Below are 19,881 nucleotides of genomic sequence, written 5' to 3'. Positions count from 1 at the left end.
CTGTGTGTGTTGACTCTACTGCGCTCCGCGGCTACAACATGGCTACCTGCTCCTCCATCTGAGGCTCTGAGCGCGGGGGCTAACGATACTACCCAGCATCGCGATATTTCACGGCTTCGTCAGCTGTAGATCTGAGGATGATAGAAGAGACGGCAGCTGCTGGCCCTCGTATGGAACAATAGAACTACTCTACCATAGCACCATACCAAACAACACGTTTAATTAAAGGGTCAGTTTTGTTTTCTTGATTCTTTATTAATATTCTTTTATTTATTCACCATCCAATGTTTGTCTGAAGCCTGGTCAGTTTCCACCTTCTCCTGGGAGCTCTTCCCAGGTCAGATGTCTTTAACCTCTAGGAAATATCCTCCCGAACTATCTCAGCTGCCTCCGAAGCTCCTCGCCCACCTCTAAAAAACGGAAGCTTTAGAGCTGGAAGCAGGAAGGACCGTGTGGCTCTGTTGAAGTGGTGGATTGTGACAGTTCACAGATGTAAACATGTGTGGAATAAAATCAGCAGGATTTATTGACCAGATTATTGAGAAATCTGATTGATAGATAGAATCTGATCAGGTTTCTCCTGGATCCTTTTGTTTTCTTTTACTCCACTTTTGTTTTTACGGGTTATATACGAAGCCTCTTTGTCCTCGTTGGCTGAATTGAACGGAACGGAACCTGTGTTCAAATAAAGTTTTGAGTGGCTGGACTCTGCCCTCACCTGCGAACTCACCTGTACACAAAGAGCTGCGGCTCTAATGGAAAATCTGCCTCTCCTATCTCTATGCTCGGAAGCGAGCCGGATCCTCGGCGCATGCGTACATTCTAAAATACGATTTGCACAACGGTCCAGCATCAAAGATGGCGGGAGCCTCCGACCCACTGGAGGACATGCTCTTCAATGAGGTGGACGAGAAGGCGGTGAGCGACCTGGTCGGTTCTCTGGAATCTCAGCTAGGCGACCGAAAGCTTCCCGCGCCTCCGTTTTCCGCCGGGAAACGAGACGCGGCTCCGTCGGCCGCGGGCCACTTCTCAGGGAAAGTGCGCGGAGCGGAGTCCGCGGAGCAGCCGCAACAAGGACATCCCGGAGCGGTGCTGACCCCGGAGCCCGCCGCAAGCGAGCCGCCGTCCGCCGCACCGCTGCCCTCGTCTACCTCCGCCGGGCCCGCGGGAGCCAGCCTGGCCGCGGTCGGACCGCCTCCGCCCGCCGGTTCTCCGGGACCGGGACCTCTCGGCGCTCCGGCCGCCGGCGCTAGCTTCCCCCGGGCTGCGGTCCCGGGTCCGAGCGCTGCGGAGGCGGTCAGGAGCTCTCCGCCCGGACTGCAGAGCGTGAACGGCGGTACCGGAGCCGCCAAGTTGGTGAGCTCTCCCGGTGTTCCTGCGACCGCCGGGGCCGGCCCCGCGACTTCACAGCCCGGCTTCCCCGTACCTCAGCACTCCGGGGGCTCCCCCTCCGCGGTCCTGCAGAGGCTCCCCAGCCCGGCGGCCCAGAACGGGCTCGACCCGCAGGGCGGCCCGCCGGCAGCCCCCGCCGCCTCCGCCTCTCAGGTCGTGAACCACAACAACCCTCTCATGCACGCCAAGGTGCTCGTGCCCAGCCAGCCCGCCACCGGAAGCTCGGTCATACTGACCGGCACCCCCTCCCCGGTCCAGGCCCCCATCAGCCACCCTCAGACCGGGACCAGCACGTCACCCTCCCCCGGGGCTAAACCCGCAGTCAACGGGGTGTCCCAGCCAGCCGTGGCCGTGGTGAGGCCGCCCGGACCGGCCGTGGTGGCCACCTCCATCCCGCAGCAGAGACCCGGGCTGGTGGCCGCCACCACCCGGGTCGCTACTTCGCAACCCTCGCTGGCTGTCCGGCCCCAGCAGCAGACCACCATCCAGCTGCCCCAGGGCTTCACCATGCCCCAAGGTGAGGACACACACACACACACACACACACACACACACACACACACACACACACACACACACCAGGTGACCCACAGTCTCCCAGCTGATCTGTGAGCCGATCAGTGATCGATCGTCCCTTTGAGGAGGACCTGATTCTGTTCAGTAACTGATCTGCTGAGAGCTGGTAGCCTCTGATGGAAGGCTATCGATGAAGTGATCAGCTGCTGATCAGTTTATGACTGATTAATCGACTAATCTGAACGTTTCATAGTTGCAGCTTTGAGGTTTTTGTTGTGTGAATGTTAAATCAATAATCTGATCAGCAGGCAGATTGTCAGACTGACGTTGGCTCTGTTTGAGTTCCTGCTCCTGCTGTGTGAGCCACAGCGACCACAGCAGTGATCAATAAAGGATTCTGATCAGTGGACTAGCTCGAGTCTCCAGCTCCTCGGGGTCACGTGACCATATTCAGCAGATTGTTGAGAACGATTGATTGTGTGGGTTGGTCAAAGGTGAGAGCTGAGACAGGAAGTGAAGAGTCAGGTGTTGCGTTCAGGCGTAGTAAGTGCTCAGTTTACAGTAAATGTCCTGACCTGCCCCCTCCTCCTCCCCCTGCAGGTATGGTTCTGGTCCGGACTGAGACGGGTCAGCTGGTCATGGTCCCCCAGCAGGTCCTCGCTCAGGCTCAGGCCAAGACGCAGCAGAGCCAGGCGGTGACGAGCATCACGCAGAGACCCGCCACGCCGACGGCCGCCACCACCATCCGGGTGAGCACTGCCCCCACGGTAAGCTCCGCCCACACAATGCAGGTGCGAGAGTTTTTTACTTCACATTTAATTTTTGTTTCACTGTCATACTCCCAATCTGATGAGCTTGACCAATCACAGGCAAGTTCTTCAGTAGGGGTGGGTTTCAATAATCAATAATCAATTCTAGCTTGAATGAGGCGATATCGATTCATTCAAATCCTGAATCGATTTTTAAATATATTGATTTTGCCCGAAACGCCAGAATCTCAGGTTAAACCTCACAACATTTCTACAACCACCAAACAGCTAAAACAGTAAATGCGAGCAGGAACACGATTCTGCACAGAGACGTAAACACAAAGGGCGGACCCCCCGACGCATCAGAATCAGTCAGCTGTCGGCGTTTAGCCCCAACGGCGTGCCCGTGTACGTGCCATCAGGTGAGAAAGCCGACAGCTCACAGATTCTGATGCGTCGGGGGGTCCGCCCTTTGTGTTTACGTCCTTTTTTGGGCTCGATTCTGAAGCGGTAGTTTTGTCTCTCCAACCAAACTTCACTGAACCAGCTGCAGATCCAAACTCCGCATCACATAAACATCGTCATGGACTCACTCTGACTTTGGATGTTTTGCTTCCACCACGAGAAAGTCACACTTCCTGCACAGCTCTCTCTCTGTACTTCAAGAACAGTTTCCCCTCTATAAATCTGTTTTCTGCATTATTGTGCACCAGTCACCCGTTGTTCACAGCGCTGTCGGCCGCTGTGCTTTATTTGATTTAATTTAACTGACCTCTGACAAGGAAGCGTAATTTCTGCTGTTCAATACTGAACAAATGTAAACTTTTTAAAATGCTGTGTCTCTAATCCTGTAACTTTGCTTCACTTCAGCAGCATCAGGTCATGTTTATATGTTGATTCATGGTTTTCTTCTGTGTTTGATCGACTGCAGAATATTTTAAGGTTGTCTGCTATAAAACGCCAGAACAGGAAAATCTCCTTCATGTGTTTGTGTGTTGCTCACTTACTTTGACACAAAGGCCTCTGCTGTGATGCTCACACCTCTGATAAAGTCTGACAAGCTGTAAAAATATGAATATGTGCTGATAAATGATCAGAATTATAATATTTCTGACTGTCTGAGACAAAATTTCCCTGATTCGAATCGATCAAATCAGGACCTCGTGAATCGGAATCGATACCCAGCCCTACTTTTCAATTTATTTACTGCTGCAGCCAGAACAGAGGCCAAAGGAGGCCAAAGGAGGGGGAACAGCTAAGCTGTAGAGCCTCTTCACTTCACTGTGCAATACTTTTTGTTAACAGTCAGCGGTGCAATAGACTTCAATGCCCTTGTATTCTTATTCTGTTTATTCTTTTTATCCCTTTCGTATATTTTCTTTACATATGTGTGTATAGATAATCTTCTGCTCACGTTCTGTAACTTCTGTCGGTGTTGCTATTGGAAACCGAATCTCCCAGAGGAACCCACCCGAGGGATTAATAAAGTTTATCTTATGTTAGAAGTCAAGCCCCTCCCCTTTTAAAGCTCTGGGGAGGGGCTTTAATGAATTAAAAAGGAAGTCCTTCTGTAGTGCTTGTTTGTGATTGGTGGAACTGATGTTACCTGATGGTGCGGTTTGTTTTTTCCCCTCCTCCCTGCTGTCGGCAGGCACCGGGCACCCCTCAGACCGTCCGCCTGGCCACACCTACTCAGACCAGAATGATTCAGCCTCCCTCCACGACTGCCGCAGTGCAGGTGTGTTTCCTGCTGGCAGCACGTCATGTGACACCTGATGGTTATTTTAAGCCTCTTTTCCACCAGTCTCTAACGCTCCATTAACAGTTAGTACCGCCTCAGCGTGCGTGGGGTTGTACCTGTTACTAATCAGGTTGTAGTAACAGGTACCCACAGGTACCACACGGCTGTGGGTCAAACTGTGTGGTCGCCAGTGTTGGGGAGTAACGGAATACATGTACCGCCGTTACGTATTTCAAAGACAAAATATGAGTAACTGTATTCCGTTACAGTTACCGTTTAAAAAGGTGGTATTCAGAATACAGTTACTTTGTTGAAATAAATGGATTACACTGCGGTACTTTCCTGTTTCATTTTGTCAGGACTGTTTGGGTTTTGTTTGACAGCTACGTTCTGTTGTTCCAGGCGGCAGCGTTACGGTTGCCATGGTTACAGGGCGACGCTCTCTCTCTCTCTGCGACTGTGTGTTTCCTGGGTGAGAGAGCGCCTTTTCGTTGTTGTGCTAAGCTAACAGGCAGAATGCTACAAGCATAGCTCTAAAGAATGTAGCATCATGGGCAGTGTAGTCCGTGCTGCAGGGAGAATGGACTGCCATACACGTTATGGGTCTGTGAGCGCGAGGAGGGAGAAAAAGGGGAGTGGAAAGGTACGAGTTGTCATCGAGGAAAAACGGGAGCTGGAAGCATGTAAATATAATAATAACCACTGCAGCCAAGAAGAGAGCCTGACGAGCCCAGTTGTAAGTAAGCTGTTAAGACTCGACTGTACACTGTGTTCCTGTTTTCCTCCGAAACAATAAGTTCCGTTGCAGCAGCCTTTCAACGCCTCTCTCTGTCTCTCGCAAGAAAAGTTGACCCACACAACAAAGTAAAGCTATTTTTCAGCTACGAGCCGACAGGGACCCCGCCGTATTAGTCAGAGGTCCCTTTACTACAGTTCGGAGTCGCGGACCTTCAGTAATAGTAATAAATCACACAGCAATAGTACATTCACGTAGTTGTAAAAAGCACGATAATATATTAAGTAATCCAAAGTATTCAGAATACGTTACTGTCATTGAGTAACGTAACGGAATAAGTTACAGAATACATTTTGGGGCATGTATTCTGTATTCTGTAATGGAATACATTTTAAAAGTAACCTTCCCAACACTGGTGGTCGCTAGCCTGTGATGAAGGCGACAGACGTGTTAGACCCCGCCTCACCTTCCACACCTGAGCTCTAAACTTTTAAAACTTATCAGACCGCCATCTTCACACCAGGTCTTTATTTAGAGCGAACGCGGCGGCGTGTGTCACATGAGGTCAGCCTGATGGTGGTCATGTGACTTGTCTGTTTTCTGTTGCTTTACAGAAGGCGCTCGCAGTGGCGCCCAGCATCACGCCGGTATCGGTGAAGATGACGACCCCCCAGAAGACGCCGACGGTGATCACGACGGGGGGGACGCCTGTCGCCAAACCTGCCGGTGTGCCGTCCACCCCCATGACCGGCACACCGGCGCCCGCAGCCTCGCCCGCCACCAGAGTCACCGTGGTGTCCCAGGTGGGTTCAGGTGTATCCGGCAGGTTTGGGCTGCTGTGATGGAGGCACTTCCTGTCTCTGACCCTCTGTCGTCCTCAACAGGAAATGCAGGAAAACGTAAAGAAATGCAAGAACTTCCTCGCCACGCTCATCAAGCTGGCGTCCCACAACTCGCCCTCGCCGGATACCTCGAAGAACGTGAAAGCCCTGGTGCAGGACCTGCTCGTAAGTAGCTCCTCCTCCTGCTCACTGCCGCCTGATTGGACCTATGGGGTCATGTGATCGTACGATGCCGTCTTCATGTTTTCAGGACGCCAAAATCGAGCCCGAGGAGTTCACCACTCGGCTGCAGGCCGAGCTGAAGTCCTCGCCACAACCCTACCTCATCCCCTTCCTCAAGGTACGGCTGTAGTACTGCGAATACTGCAGGTGTTACTGCAGGTGTTAAGCGTGTGTGTCTCCACAGAAAAGCCTCCCCGCTCTGCGGCAGACGCTGCTCAACAGCCAGCAGTCTCTGATGACTGCACCCCCCGGCGCCGTGGTCACGCCTCCGGCCACCCCTGGCTCAGTCACCGCCGCCACCATCAGGCCGCGGCTGCCCGTCAACCCGGCCGGCGGCACCGTCCGTCTGAACGCACCCATCGGCACGGCGGCTCTGGTAAGAATCGTCAGGTTACAGGTCAACAAAAAGACTTTTGTAACCTTTGACCTTGTAAATATGAAAATATTTTGGATGTTTTAATTTGGAAAAACGCTCCAGCTGCAAACCTGCGTCAGACTCGTTTATTCGGACTCTAACGTCCTCACCGGAGCGCTGCGGGTAACCGTGAGCACGCCACTCGCCGTCAACAAACAAGTGAACGCTGACCCCTCAGAGGAAGTCTGAGGCTCAGCCCTCTGTGATGATGATGTAATGATGATGTCATGATGCTCTCCTGCAGCCTGTGTGCAGACCTGGAGTGCAGACCGTGCAGGCTCGGGCGCCGATTGTCTTCAGACCTCAGGGTGAGTTTGTCGAGCTGCTCGGCGCACCTGGAGAGTCACTTTTGTTTTAAGGGGCGGAGCCTCCCGCAGCTTAAGCTGCTCAGTTTTAAATAAATCGGCTGTTTTAAAGGTTAAAAAAAAGCAGCAAGCGCCACCACCAGGTGGCAGCAGACCGCAGGGTTATCAGGCCTGTTTCACAGCTGGTGGGAGGAGCTTTTTTATTTTTTTAATAAGCATGCTTTTTTCCCTTTTCAGCTACGCTGCAGGTGAGAGGACCCACAACCATCATCAGCAAAAGCCCTGTGAACCTTGCAGCTCAGGCCAATCAGAAGAAGCTGAGCGATCCAGGGGGCGGGACGTTCAGGTGAGCAAAACGTTATTTAAAAAGTAAAAAGCTTCTGTGACACCTGTAAACTAACAATGGACACGGAACGATGGATACACTAGTCCCGGAGGTCGAACAGAGATACGGAGGCCCCGGAGCGCCAAAAAACAAGCATCAAAACAGGAAGTGCAGAACAGCTGTTTCAGTCACACAGGTCGGCTTTACTGAGGACGGTCGAGGGTCGCTTCACCTGAAACGGCACAAGTGACATTCATTTAAAAACATGAGCTGAGAACACCTGACCGTGTCGGATCAGTCTGGAGAAGGTTAGCGTTCTTAAGGTTGGGCCTCTGTGAGCACAGGTCACGATGATGAAGCACGCGTGACCTGTGACAGCAGGAAGTGACTGTCCAGCGTCTCTGGCTCTGACTGGTTCCTGATTTGGGTCAGAGGGGTTGCGATGAGCCGGAGTGTTACTCTGACCCGGCGAAGGCTCCAACAGAAAAAAAAGACTAGTCACCACTTCCTGTTGGAAGCGTAGTTCACAGATGAGGCAGCAGGGGGCAGTGTGTGCCCACAGCGAGCAAAGCTGAGTGTAGGTGTGAGAGGAACATATTTTAATACACTGCAATAAAAAATAAGTGTGTGCGTTTAAAAAAACAGGAAGTGACTTCATCTTTGGGCCAATGAGATTGGGGAACGCTGCTGTGCTTCATTCGCAGTGTGGACCTGAGCTCTGACACGTTCTTCCTCAGCCTCGACATCCCTAACCTTCCCGCTTTCCTTTTCTTAACCCGCAGAGATGACGACGACATCAACGACGTGGCTTCGATGGCTGGCGTCAATCTCAATGAGGAGAACGCCCGAATCCTCGCCACCAGCTCGGAGCTCGTGGGCACAAAGATCCGCTCGTGTAAAGACGAGGCCTTCCTGCCGAGCGGCCTGCTGCTCCGCCGCATCCTGGACACAGGTCAGTGTGAAAACTCAGCAAATCAGCGGGTCTCCTGATTCTCCTGTACCTGCTCAGGTATCACGCCTGAAAGCCTGTTTCACCTTCAGCCTCAAAGGTCAGCTGAGTCAGTCGGGACCTCCTCCTCCTCTGTCGGCTGTTCTTAGTGAAGGATGCAGGGAGGAGTCTAAAACTAGTTCGAGGACAGGAGGAGAACTGTAGGCGCTGATGAAGACGAATTCAGAAAGGAAATGAAGCCGGGATGATCGACCTGCAGAAACCACCTGCTGACGTGCAGCGGCGTCCCGTCCTGATGATCTCTGTTTTCTCGTCCTCAGCTAAGAAGTTTGGCGTCAGCGAGGTCCCGCCAGAAGTGGTGAACCTGGTTTCCCACGCCACGCAGTCCCGGCTGCGCACCCTGCTGGAGAAGGTTTCGGCCATCGCGCAGCACCGCACGGACGGCGGGAAGGTAAGAACGCTCGCAGCGTGCCTCACCTGCGTTTAGATCGAGCCGCCGTCGGGCTGTTTCTGGACGACTCCGCTGTAGATCTGCTGTTACCGTTGAGCTGCGCAGGCTGATGTTAAATTAGCAGATATTTAAATGGAGTCTGGTTTACATGTCCCGTTTCTCTCCTCCCCCCCCATCAGGATGAAGAGCGCTACGAGCAGACGTCGGACGTTCGCTCTCAGCTGCGTTTCTTCGAGCAGTTGGAGCGTTTGGAGAAACAGAGGAAAGACGAGCAGGAGAGAGAGATGCTGCTGAAGGCCGCCAAGGTACGGACACGTTTCTGCGTTCACCTTTCTGAAGAGTTCAGTTTAAAATGAAATGTTTTTGAAAGAAGCTGAGTTTGAAGAGGACCAGCTTCCTGTTCCCCGTCCTGATGTAACACATTTTATGCAAAGTTATATCAAATATACACTAAGTAGAAACGATCACTAAACTAAACACAAAATGAAACAAGTAAATCAAACTGCAATTGTATAAAAGGCCGGGCTTCTGCTTCTGAGAGACCAGACAGGTTCTAAAGATCAGGAGCCAATGGGAAGGCTGTTAAATCTGCAGGAGCAGCTGGTTGGTGGACCTCAGCGCCCGCAGGATTATATGGTTTCAGAAGTTCTGCTAAGTAAGCTGGTCCATCGAGACTCTTAAAAACAAACAGCTTGCATGCAGCGAAGTCAGATCAGAGCCAACGTATAAAGAGCTGCAATGACGGAGACGTTGGATAGATGTGTGTGTCTGTGAATGTCCACCAGCAGAGGACCCACATCTGAGCCCTGTGGAACTCCACGTGTGATGTTTGTGTGGAAAAACTCACCAAGAAAGCTCATGTTTCTCTAAAGGTTATAATTTCGTGGACGTGAAATCAAATTGTGTTTTTATGGGCCTGCCTAGTGATCAGTGCTTCCACTAGAGATGTGCAAAGCAGCCGGTATTTGTATCTGTTGAGGGGGGGAAGTATTTGTATTCGAGTAAAAATCCATTTTTTTGCATTACACTTCTAATTAATGTTATAGTAAGTAGTGAATGGACAACGGGAACCTCTGCTAAGGTTAACTAGCCTATAGCCTACGTCTTGCTGTCTGCAAAAGACTAACATAAACGTACATACAGTGGGGCAAAAAAGTATTTAGTCAGCCACCGATTGTGCAAGTTCCCCCACTTAAAATGATGACAGAGGTCAGTAATTTGCACCAGAGGTACACTTCAACTGTGAGAGACAGAATGTGAAAAATAAATCCATGAATCCACATGGTAGGATTTGTAAAGAATTTATTGGTAAATCAGGGTGGAAAATAAGTATTTGGTCACCTCAAACAAGGAAAATCTCTGGCTCTCACAGACCTGTAACGTCTTCTGTAAGAAGCTTTTCTGTCCCCCACTCGTTACCTGTATGAATGGCACCTGTTTGAACTCATCATCTGTATAAAAGACACCTGTCCACAGCCTCAAACAGTCAGACTCCAAACTCCGCCATGGCCAAGACCAAAGAGCTTTGGAAGGACACCAGGAAAAGTATTGTAGACCTGCACCAGACTGGGAAGAGTGAATCTACAATAGGCAAGCAGCTTGGTGTGAAAAAATCAACTGTGGGAGCAATCATCAGAAAATGGAAGACATACAAGACCACTGATAATCTCCCTCGATCTGGGGCTCCACGCAAGATCTCATCCCGTGGGGTCAAAATGATCATGAGAACGGTGAGCAAAGATCCCAGAACCACACGGGGGGACCTGGTGAATGACCTGCAGAGAGCTGGGACCAAAGTAACAAAGGTCACCATCAGTAACACACTACAACGGCAGGGAATCAAATCCCGCAGTGCCAGACGTGTTCCGCTGCTGAAGCCAGTGCATGTCCAGGCCCGTCTGAAGTTTGCCAGAGAGCACATGGATGATACAGCAGAGGATTGGGAGAATGTCATGTGGTCAGATGAAACCAAAGTAGAACTTTTTGGTATAAACTCAACTCGTCGTGTTTGGAGGAAGAAGAATACTGAGTTGCATCCCAAGAACACCATACCTACTGTGAAGCATGGGGGTGGAAACATCATGCTATGGGGCTGTTTTTCTGCCAAGGGGACAGGACGACTGATCCGTGTTAAGGACAGAATGAATGGGGCCATGTATCGTGAGATTTTGAGCCAAAACCTCCTTCCATCAGTGAGAACTTTGAAGATGAAACGAGGCTGGGTCTTCCAACATGACAATGATCCAAAACACACCGCCCGGGCAACAAAGGAGTGGCTCCGTAAGAAGCATTTGAAAGTCCTGGAGTGGCCTAGCCAGTCTCCAGACCTCAACCCCATAGGAAATCTGTGGCGGGAGTTGAAAGTCCGTGTTGCTCGGCGACAGCCCCAAAACATCACTGCTCTCGAGAAGATCTGCATGGAGGAATGGGCCAAAATACCAGCTACTGTGTGTGCAAACCTGGTAAAGACCTATAGTAAACGTTTGACCTCTGTTATTGCCAACAAAGGTTATGTTACAAAGTATTGAGTTGTATTTTTGTTATTGACCAAATACTTATTTTCCACCCTGATTTACCAATAAATTCTTTACAAATCCTACCATGTGGATTCATGGATTTTTTTTCACATTCTGTCTCTCACAGTTGAAGTGTACCTCTGGTGCAAATTACTGACCTCTGTCATCATTTTAGGTGGGGGAACTTGCACAATCGGTGGCTGACTAAATACTTTTTTGCCCCACTGTATAACTCCCACAAGTGCATACAATTCGACACAACTACACAAGCGTTGTTTTAACCTTTTAAACCGAACTTTAACGTTACTCTGTTAACAGCCTGTTGTCCAAATCCAGTCTCCAACCTTTTTTGCGCCACAGACCGGTTTATGTCCGACAATATTTTTACGGACCGGCCTTTAAGGTGTTGCGGATAAATGCAGCAAAATAAAACCAGTACTGGTACCAAATAAAATTTATTGATAACACACGGCAAAAGACAGAGAAACTGAGGTAACGATCAAAACAATAAATATTAACGATAAAACCCTGAAAACCGTAAATTTCACACCTGAACCTCAACACTCGCGGCCTGGTACCAAAAGGCTCACGGACAGGTACCGGTGCATGGCCGGGGGTGGGGACCGCTGGTCTAAATGTCGCGCTAACAGCTGCGTAAACAGAGCGAACACGAGAGCACCTGTGCAGACGTCAATAATGCAGCGTAATTGATTAATCTTCAGATCCTCGCGAAACTTATAAACTGCCTCCGGAAACCAGTTAAGGTAGAACAAAAATCTATTCAACAAAACCAGTGATGCAGTTCAGCCGAGCCTCTCTGTTGCTGTGGAGCAGCCCACACGTCACTCGCTCGTGCACTCATGCGCTGCAGTCTCATGAGGAAACTCAGCTTTTTGATATAAAGTTTTTCTTGTTTCCGAATACAAATATTTTTTAAAGTATTTATTTGAAATAATTATTCGTAAAAAACGCGATATTCGTGCCTTTCCGAACACCGTATTCAAATTCAGCTCCACCCCTAGTGTCCACTAATCACAGCTCACAGTGAAAGCACACCTTCACTCTCAGGCGTGTTTCTAAAATGAGTGCGTGAGCCGTCTGGATGAAGGCGGCGGCTCGCAGTCTAACCCTCAGCGTGCACGCAGGTTAGATTTCAGGTGTGTTTGCTGCAGGAAGTCCAAACTGAGGAGCTCTGTTTGCGGTCCTGGATCTTCTGTCCTCTCTGACAGAGAAAAGGTTGTTTCTGTAACGATCTCTGCTTCGCTGTGTGCCCTCAGGCGTCTCTCTGCTCATCACTGATGAGCTCACACTAATAGCTCGTGCTTCTGTCCCCGCCTGAGCTTAGACACTCTGATTTGAAAGAACAGACTGTAGGTAAAAGATGGGGAGAACATATAGGTCCTCGTCCCGCATGTACTTAGACTGATGTAACCCCGCGCAGCTGTGATTCCTCGAAGGATGCTTTCCTCCTCCTCATTTAGACCATTTGTGGTTGATAATTTCACAGTTTTTTAGTCGTGCTGCCGACAGTTGGAACAAACCACTGACTGGCTGCTCTCATCAAAACGAGCTCGTCAATGCCTCGCCATTTTCTCTTCCGTTTTCCGCTGTCTAACTTTGGGTTCTTCCTTGGACACCAGCGTTTTTGTTTTCGCCCGCCCACTTAACTCCAGAACTGTAACAACGCCACACGCCTGAAGTTACCGTTTCCCTCCTTCCAGAGCCTTCTCCATTAGTACTCGGATCGGCTCACCATGGATCGCCACGGCTTGACTTGGATCGACTGGTTTTCCATCACAATGCTTTACTACCTAACCTGCATGATCGTCGTCATAGCAACATGTCAGAACATCGCGCGACACGAGCGCTTCAAAGCCGATATACCTGCTGCTCGCTCTGTGGCTTTTCGCTCGGGGAACACACCGTTGTTGTTGTTTGTAACCAGTTCTTTTCAAAAATGGCGGTTTGAATTTTCATGAACGAACCGAGTGATGCTACTGACCAGCCAATCGGTGACATGCAGTCTGACGACATCACATGCTGGGATCACATAATTGCATAAAGCAGACTAGCAGCAACGTGGTGCATTGCTGCCCCAACAGGTCAGGAGTTCAATCTAAACCCGCCACGGTGGCCTGGGGCAGGTGATCATTTCCACCCGTGGATGCTGTTGCAACATCACCCAGGATTCTCTTTGTGTCGATTACCGAGGTTACCTGCTCCCTTGACCCCAAACTTTAATAATGTCTGAGCTGTGGGCCGATGTCTGACAGGTGAAGATGAGCAGATTAATGCATCTACTCTGTTTTTACTTCCAGAGTCGTGCCAGACAAGAAGACCCTGAACAGGCTCGACTCAAGCAGAAGGCTAAAGAGGTACACCTGTCTGTCTGTGCGCCTGTCTGTGCGTCTGTCTGTGTGCCTGTCTGTGGGCCTGTCTGTCTGTCTGTGGGCCTGTCTGTGCGTCTGTCTGTGCGCCTGTCTGTGCGTCTGTCTGTCTGTGGGCCTGTCTGTCTGTCTGTGCGTCTGTCTGTGGGCCTGTCTGTGCGTCTGTCTGTGCGCCTGTCTGTCTGTGCGTCTGTCTGTGCGCCTGTCTGTCTGTCTGTCTGTGCGCCTGTCTGTCTGTCTGTCTGTCTGTCTGTGCGCCTGTCTGTGCGCCTGTCTGTGCGCCTGTCTGTGGGCCTGTCTGTGGGCCTGTCTGTCTGTGCGTCTGTCTGTCTGTGGGCCTGTCTGTCTGTCTGTGCGCCTGTCTGTCTGTCTGTGCGCCTGTCTGTCTGTGCGTCTGTCTGTCTGTGCGCCTGTCTGTCTGTCTGTGCGTCTGTCTGTGGGCCTGTCTGCGCGTTTGTCTGTCTGTCTGTGCGCCTGTCTGTCTGTGCGTCTGTCTGTGCGCCTGTCTGTCTGTGCGCCTGTCTGTCTGTCTGTGCGTCTGTCTGTCTGTGGGCCTGTCTGTCTGTCTGTGCGCCTGTCTGTGCGTCTGTCTGTCTGTGGGCCTGTCTGTCTGTCTGTGCGCCTGTCTGTCTGTGGGCCTGTCTGTGCGCCTGTCTGTCTGTGCGTCTGTCTGTGCGCCTGTCTGTCTGTGCGCGTGCCTTTCTGTGAGCCTGTCTGTCTGTGGGCCTGTCTGTCTGTCTGTGCGTCTGTCTGTCTGTGGGCCTGTCTGTCTGTCTGTGCGCCTGTCTGTGCGTCTGTCTGTCTGTGGGCCTGTCTGTCTGTCTGTGCGCCTGTCTGTCTGTGGGCCTGTCTGTCTGTCTGTGCGCCTGTCTGTGCGTCTGTCTGTCTGTCTGTGCGTCTGTCTGTGCGTCTGTCTGTGCGTCTGTCTGTCTGTCTGTGGGCCTGTCTGTGCGCCTGTCTGTCTGTGCGCCTGTCTGTCCGCCTGTCTGTCTGTGCGCCTGTCTGTCTGTGCGCCTGTCTGTCTGTGCGCCTGTCTGTCTGTCTGTGCGCCTGTCTGTCTGTGCGCCTGTCTGTCTGTCTGTGGGCCTGTCTGTGCGCCTGTCTGTGAGCCTGTCTGTCTGTGCGCCTGTCTGTCTGTGGGCCTGTCTGTACGCCTGTCTGTCTGTGCGTCTGTCTGTGCGCCTGTCTGTGAGCCTGTCTGTCTGTGCGCCTGTCTGTCTGTGCGTCTGTCTGTGCGCCTGTCTGTCTGTGCGCCTGTCTGTGCGCCTGTCTGTGCGCCTGTCTGTCTGTGGGCCTGTCTGTCTGTGCGCCTGTCTGTGCGTCTGTCTGTCTGTCTGTGGGCCTGTCTGTCTGTCTGTGCGCCTGTCTGTCTGTGCGTCTGTCTGTGCGTCTGTCTGTGCGTCTGTCTGTCTGTCTGTGCGTCTGTCTGTCTGTCTGTGCGTCTGTCTGTGCGCCTGTCTGTCTGTCTGTGCGTCTGTCTGTCTGTCTGTGCGCCTGTCTGTCTGTCTGTGCGCCTGTCTGTCTGTCTGTGCGTCTGTCTGTCTGTGCGCCTGTCTGTCTGTGCGCCTGTCTGTCTGTGCGTCTGTCTGTCTGTGCGTCTGTCTGTCTGTCTGTGCGTCTGTCTGTCTGTCTGTGCGCCTGTCTGTCTGTGCGCCTGTCTGTCTGTGCGCCTGTCTGTCTGTGACTTCATTAAGTGTAAAAACTGAGTCATGTGAGTATTCCTGATGTTCTGATTGTTCCCACAGATGCAGCAGCAGGAGCTTGCTCAGATGCGACAGAGAGACGCCAACCTCACTGCGCTCGCCGCCATCGGCCCGCGCAAGAAACGCAAGCTGGACTCACCGGGCGGAGCTGGCACAGAGGTAAGACACCAGCTCAGAGGTGGTGTAAGAAACAGAACACAGCAGGGAACCACATCATCATCATCATCATCATCATCATCATCGTGTATGTGTGATGATGTCAGCTGCTAGCTCAGCTGTTCTTCCAATCAGCTGTGCATCATGGGGCGCTACTGCTCAGAGCCCCTGCATGACCAGTTGAATACATTACTGAACAACCTCCACCTTTATCCACCCGTATAGGTGATGACTCACTGCTGCCTCCGCTGGTCGTCAGAGGAACTGTAGGTTTACTTCTTCTGCTGCTGCGCTTTTAATGGCACAGAGTGGAGAACCTGCAGCGTGTCTGACCAATCACGAGAGAGCGCGCGTGTATATAACGACCCTCCCTCTCCTCAATTCAGGCTGTGAATGTGAGCAGAGTTGAGTGAAGGGGGTCAGTGTGTGCCTGGGGGCTGTGAGGGTCTGACTTTCCCCCTCTGCCACCTCCCCCTCCCCTCAGGGGCAGCCATTCATTTCTGAAATGAACTGAGACAGCGGGGGTGGGTGGTGCCCCCCTGCCCATCCTGTCCTGCCTGGGGCTGGCCCCCCAGCAGCCGCAGACAAAGCCAAGCCCCTACAGAGAAATCCAGCATTTCTGGGCTCGTTTAGCAGATACAGAGCAGCTGGCAGCAAGCGTGGGGGCGGGGCAACAGGGGCGAGGCACTCCGGTCGGAGTTGCTGTGTTCATGTTTTAGTAACGGTGTGCTGGCGCCATGCTCGTTTGACTAATGAGTTAACTTATTGGCTTATGAACTGGGTTGGGCTCCAGATGTTTGCAGCTGTCAGTGCTTTTCTCAGGAAATGAAGCTCCTGATTGGAGGTTGAGAGGAATGACCACGCGATGGAGTGTGTGGCGCGAGCTCACTGAGCTCAGCCTGCGTTAGGATCAGACGCCGTTTGTGTTCGTGGACGCTCTGAGCTCAGAGGAGTCAGCTCAATGAGAAGCTCAAACCTTACCGTGTGGCAGCAGCGCTGCAGAGTGAACCGCAGTGGCTCCTGTAGTCACCCTGAGGGGCGTTCACGAGCCCGCAGGGCGTCGGTGTAGATGGAGCCTTTACCTGAGCCCCCGCTGAGCGTGAGTTCACACACCATCAGTGTTAATGGTACAAGCTTAGACGGCCCGCTGAGGGACAGAGGTCGCATTCGTGTGGGGCGAGGCGGTGTCGGGGCAGCTGTGGTTGGTGCTGGGAGAGTCTGCGTTTGTGCCGTGACACCTGCTCAGGTGTTCTCACGAATGCGCCCCACTGTTAGAAACAAAGGAGTTCAAACTGAGCCTGAAGGCGATCAAAGCCGAATGAAAGGAAGCGTTTGTGCTTCCTGTTGGTGAAACAAGGCGTCTGCAGGCGTGCATTCAGAGCAGGCTACAGCCTGAGGTGGTGGGGGCGGGTCCGGGGCGGGTCCGGGGCGGGCAGACCCAGCTGAAGCCTGATCGGGCCTGCAGTGGATGCTGAAGGGCAAACTGCTGCAGCTCCAGGGCAGATTAGAAAGAGGCAACACAAATCTCTTTGTGCTGGAAATTTCCAGCGGAGAGGGAGCAGCGCTCGGACGCCGTGACATGTGCTGACAGGACTGAGTCGCAGACGCGTGCACGCAGGTGTCACTGTGGCGTTGTCAGCTCTGAATGAAACAGGAAGTCCATCTTCCTTCATATAACATCCAGCAGAGGGAGGAAGAGCATCCGTCATCCTCAGGAGCAGCTCGCTCTGAATTCCTCGCCAACATGAGCCTGGTCGGCTTCGGTAATCGGGTCAGCCTGCAGCTCGCCATCACGTTCGCCATCAGCTGACTGCAGATACCTGCAGCTCTGTGAGAACCCATCGCTCAGGGCCTTTCTGGATTATTGGGGCCTTTTCGGTCGTGGGGGGGGGGCTTCATCAGTTTCTCTCGTTTTGGATGCTTGAATATGATTGGCTCACCTTAGACCGTGTGACTGGAACTGCTGCGACGGGCATGTTGGAGCAGCAGCTGCTCAGTACTTTTACTAATCGCTGCAGGGCTGGGAGTCACCTGACCTCCGGCTGCCGGCGCGCCCTCCGCACGCAGGTGTGGCCCGGCAGCAGGTCTGGACCCAGCGAGGGATTAAAGCAGCGTGGGAGAGCTTGTGCAGACATGGGGCGGAGCCTCGGCATAGACCCGGCATCTCTAAATGCACCAAACATGGAGGTCAAAGGTCGCTGTGCTTCAGGCACTTTTTAAGACCGCGAGACAAACGGTGTGTCAGAGGTCGCACAGCAAGTGCAGCTTTAGCTCATCAGGATGTTTTTTCCTTCAATGTTTGTTTCCTGCTCACTGCCTCCTCTCTCCTTCCTCCTCTCCAGGTGTCCTCGGGCTCAGCCGCCGGCTCCTCCGTGGCCGGCTCCTCCCGCCAGCAGCCCCGCCAGCGCATCACACGAGTTAACCTCAGGGACTTAATCTTCTGTATGGAGCACGATCGGCCCACGGCTCGCTCCCTGATACTCTACAAGGCTCTGCTGAAGTGAGGAGGGAGCCACCGCAGCCGCCCCCCCTCGCCCCCAGTCCTCCAGCGGAGGTGTTTGATTCTGGTCTTCAGTCCTTACGGCACCTTTCAACGCTCAGCTCTGCTTTTACGATTATTTTTAGAAAAGGACATCCCGCCTCAGCTCGCCCTTCCGTTAGCGGAGCACTCCACTGCTCTCATCCAGATCAGGCCAATCAGAAACCAGATCCAAGGCTGATTGGACAGATTGTGATTGGCTGAAAGGCTGGTCTGTTTTGGTGCTCGGCTGCTCGTTGATGCAGTTTAAAACAGGGTGTGAAACGCGGCCTGGGTTATGCTATCGAAGCTGTGGCCACGCCTACCCCTGTAGTTGAGTCCAGCAGTGACGTCTGGAACAAACTGCTGTTGAATACTGTTTCAAGTCATGTGACCAGGAAATAAACTGCCTTATTAATTCCGCCCCCTCCATTACCCACAATCCAGCTGGACCTCGAGAAGCTGTGTGGGAGATCTCCTCTGTTGTGTCTAGCCGCTGACTTGAGGAACATCACCACATCACCTGTAATTATTCTCTTAGTTACTCATTTGAGCAAATTCTACTTCAGCGTGGAGTTCGTCAGGGCGCCACTTTGGGTCCTTTTGTTCTTCGCCAATGTTTCTGGTTGCTGTGGTTTCTCTTCCTCTTAGAAACCTTTCGTCCACAGCAACTCCTCCGCTGCAACTCCACGCAATTAGTCCGCCAATCAACACGTGAACCGTCTCGCGCGGTTTCACGTGGTGTTCCTGTGACGCCATAAAAAGCTGAGCTGAGCTGACAGGCATGCAGCGTGACACTGAGCTTCTCCTGTGAGATGAGGTGGCGAGTGCCTCCGGACTCCAGCGCTGTACCTGAACAGGTGCCTTTGAGTCAAACCTTTCCCGACCTCTTTAGATTTCCTGTTGGCCCACTCAGGACGCCAGGCTCGCAGGCTCATCGTTTTGTTTTGAAAGTTTTCTGATCGCGCTCAGATCCTTCGGCTCAGTTCCGTCACGTGATGGGAGGAGCTTCTTTTCACGATGTTGTGTTCGTCAAAGGAACAGTTTAACATTAAGACAAATCTGTGTGAGAGCCGGACGGTCAGATCGGTGAAGTCGTGGCGTTTTCGGGCAAATCGAGCGCAAAACCTAGCAAGATTTCACAACCTGAAAACTTTTTATCGATTAGAAAAATCAATGTCCAGTTTGTTTTGATTAACCAGCTGATTCTTTTCTCAGATAATGAAATTACAAATATCCTGTTAACGCAGACTGACGCCCTGGTAACCACCCGTTGTTGTTGTGATCGCCCGCTGAACACGCACCTTGTCTGCAAACGCGCTAAAATCTTGTTGCCTGTGACGCCAAAGCTTTTACTTTGAAGGTGAACTATTACAACTTCCGGCATGGTTTCCATGCAGCTCGGAAAACATCGGCCGCGTGATCACGAGGATTTGAATGCAGCGCCATCTGCAGAATGCAGATTTATTTATTTTCCCTAGCAACTGTGGTTACCGCGGTTACCGTAGGGCAACTGTAGCCTAAAATTCCAACTTTCTACACGTTTGAGGAAAAAAACCATTTTTCCTCATGAAGTCGTTTCTTTAGAAAAAATGTTGATGACGAGTGGCTTCATTGGAAGGGGGCGGGGTCTGAACGTCACGACTCTCAGCAGGTAGACTGACGGACTGTCCCTTTAAGGTGAAACAGGAAGTGCTCCTCCTCCTGGCGGCGGCTGCGTGCGACTGGACTCGAGCCTCGTGGTTGAAATGCAGTTTGAAAGTTTCCGGAAGGTTTTTAACGCTTTAATGTCGGTCTGTGTGGCGATGGCGTAGAGCCCTATGAACTGAAGGACGCCATTTTTGGGACTATTTATATTTCCTACATTGTGTATTCGCACCTGAGGCCCGCCGGGCCGTTTTACAGTCGTTTGTACCTTTGCAAAAAAAATGAAATAAAGAGAAGGAGAAAGTGGGCAG

General features: G+C 52.0%; 1 protein-coding gene across 4 annotated transcripts; it reads left to right on the top strand.

Moving 5' to 3' along the window:
- Positions 1–74: 74 nt before the first annotated feature.
- On the top strand, positions 75–19,877 carry LOC146571713 (transcription initiation factor TFIID subunit 4-like). Of its 4 annotated transcripts, none has more exons than XM_085281042.1 (15): positions 75–1,909; positions 2,509–2,657; positions 4,309–4,395; positions 5,749–5,937; positions 6,019–6,141; positions 6,227–6,316; positions 6,383–6,574; positions 6,858–6,921; positions 7,156–7,264; positions 8,026–8,195; positions 8,513–8,643; positions 8,823–8,948; positions 13,478–13,534; positions 15,292–15,408; positions 17,748–19,877. In XM_085281042.1, exons 1-15 carry the CDS (start codon positions 859–861, stop codon positions 17,907–17,909), a joined length of 2,817 nt encoding a protein of 938 aa, XP_085137168.1. In that variant the 5' UTR covers positions 75–858; the 3' UTR covers positions 17,910–19,877. The 4 variants fall into 4 exon arrangements, with proteins under 4 accessions (XP_085137168.1, XP_085137167.1, XP_085137170.1 ...); XM_085281041.1 differs by having other exon boundaries at positions 2,509–2,675; XM_085281044.1 differs by lacking the exon at positions 4,309–4,395.
- Positions 19,878–19,881: the final 4 nt, after the last annotated feature.

This window comes from Mchenga conophoros, linkage group LG7 (assembly GCF_057382185.1).
Source record: "Mchenga conophoros isolate Kocher_MC1m ecotype Shallow Benthic linkage group LG7, M_conophoros_male_GT1.1, whole genome shotgun sequence".
In the NCBI taxonomy this organism is placed as follows: Eukaryota; Metazoa; Chordata; class Actinopteri; order Cichliformes; family Cichlidae; genus Mchenga; species Mchenga conophoros.
This window is presented reverse-complemented; position numbering and strand designations above follow the sequence as displayed.

Coding starts and splice junctions, on each gene's coding strand:
- LOC146571713 (XM_085281041.1), top strand. CDS start 859: ATGGCGGGAGCCTCCGACCCACTGGAGGACATGCTCTTCAATGAGGTG. Junction 7,265..8,025: donor CCAGGGGGCGGGACGTTCAG/GTGAGCAAAACG, acceptor CTTAACCCGCAG/AGATGACGACGACATCAACG. Junction 8,644..8,822: donor ACCGCACGGACGGCGGGAAG/GTAAGAACGCTC, acceptor CCCCCCCATCAG/GATGAAGAGCGCTACGAGCA.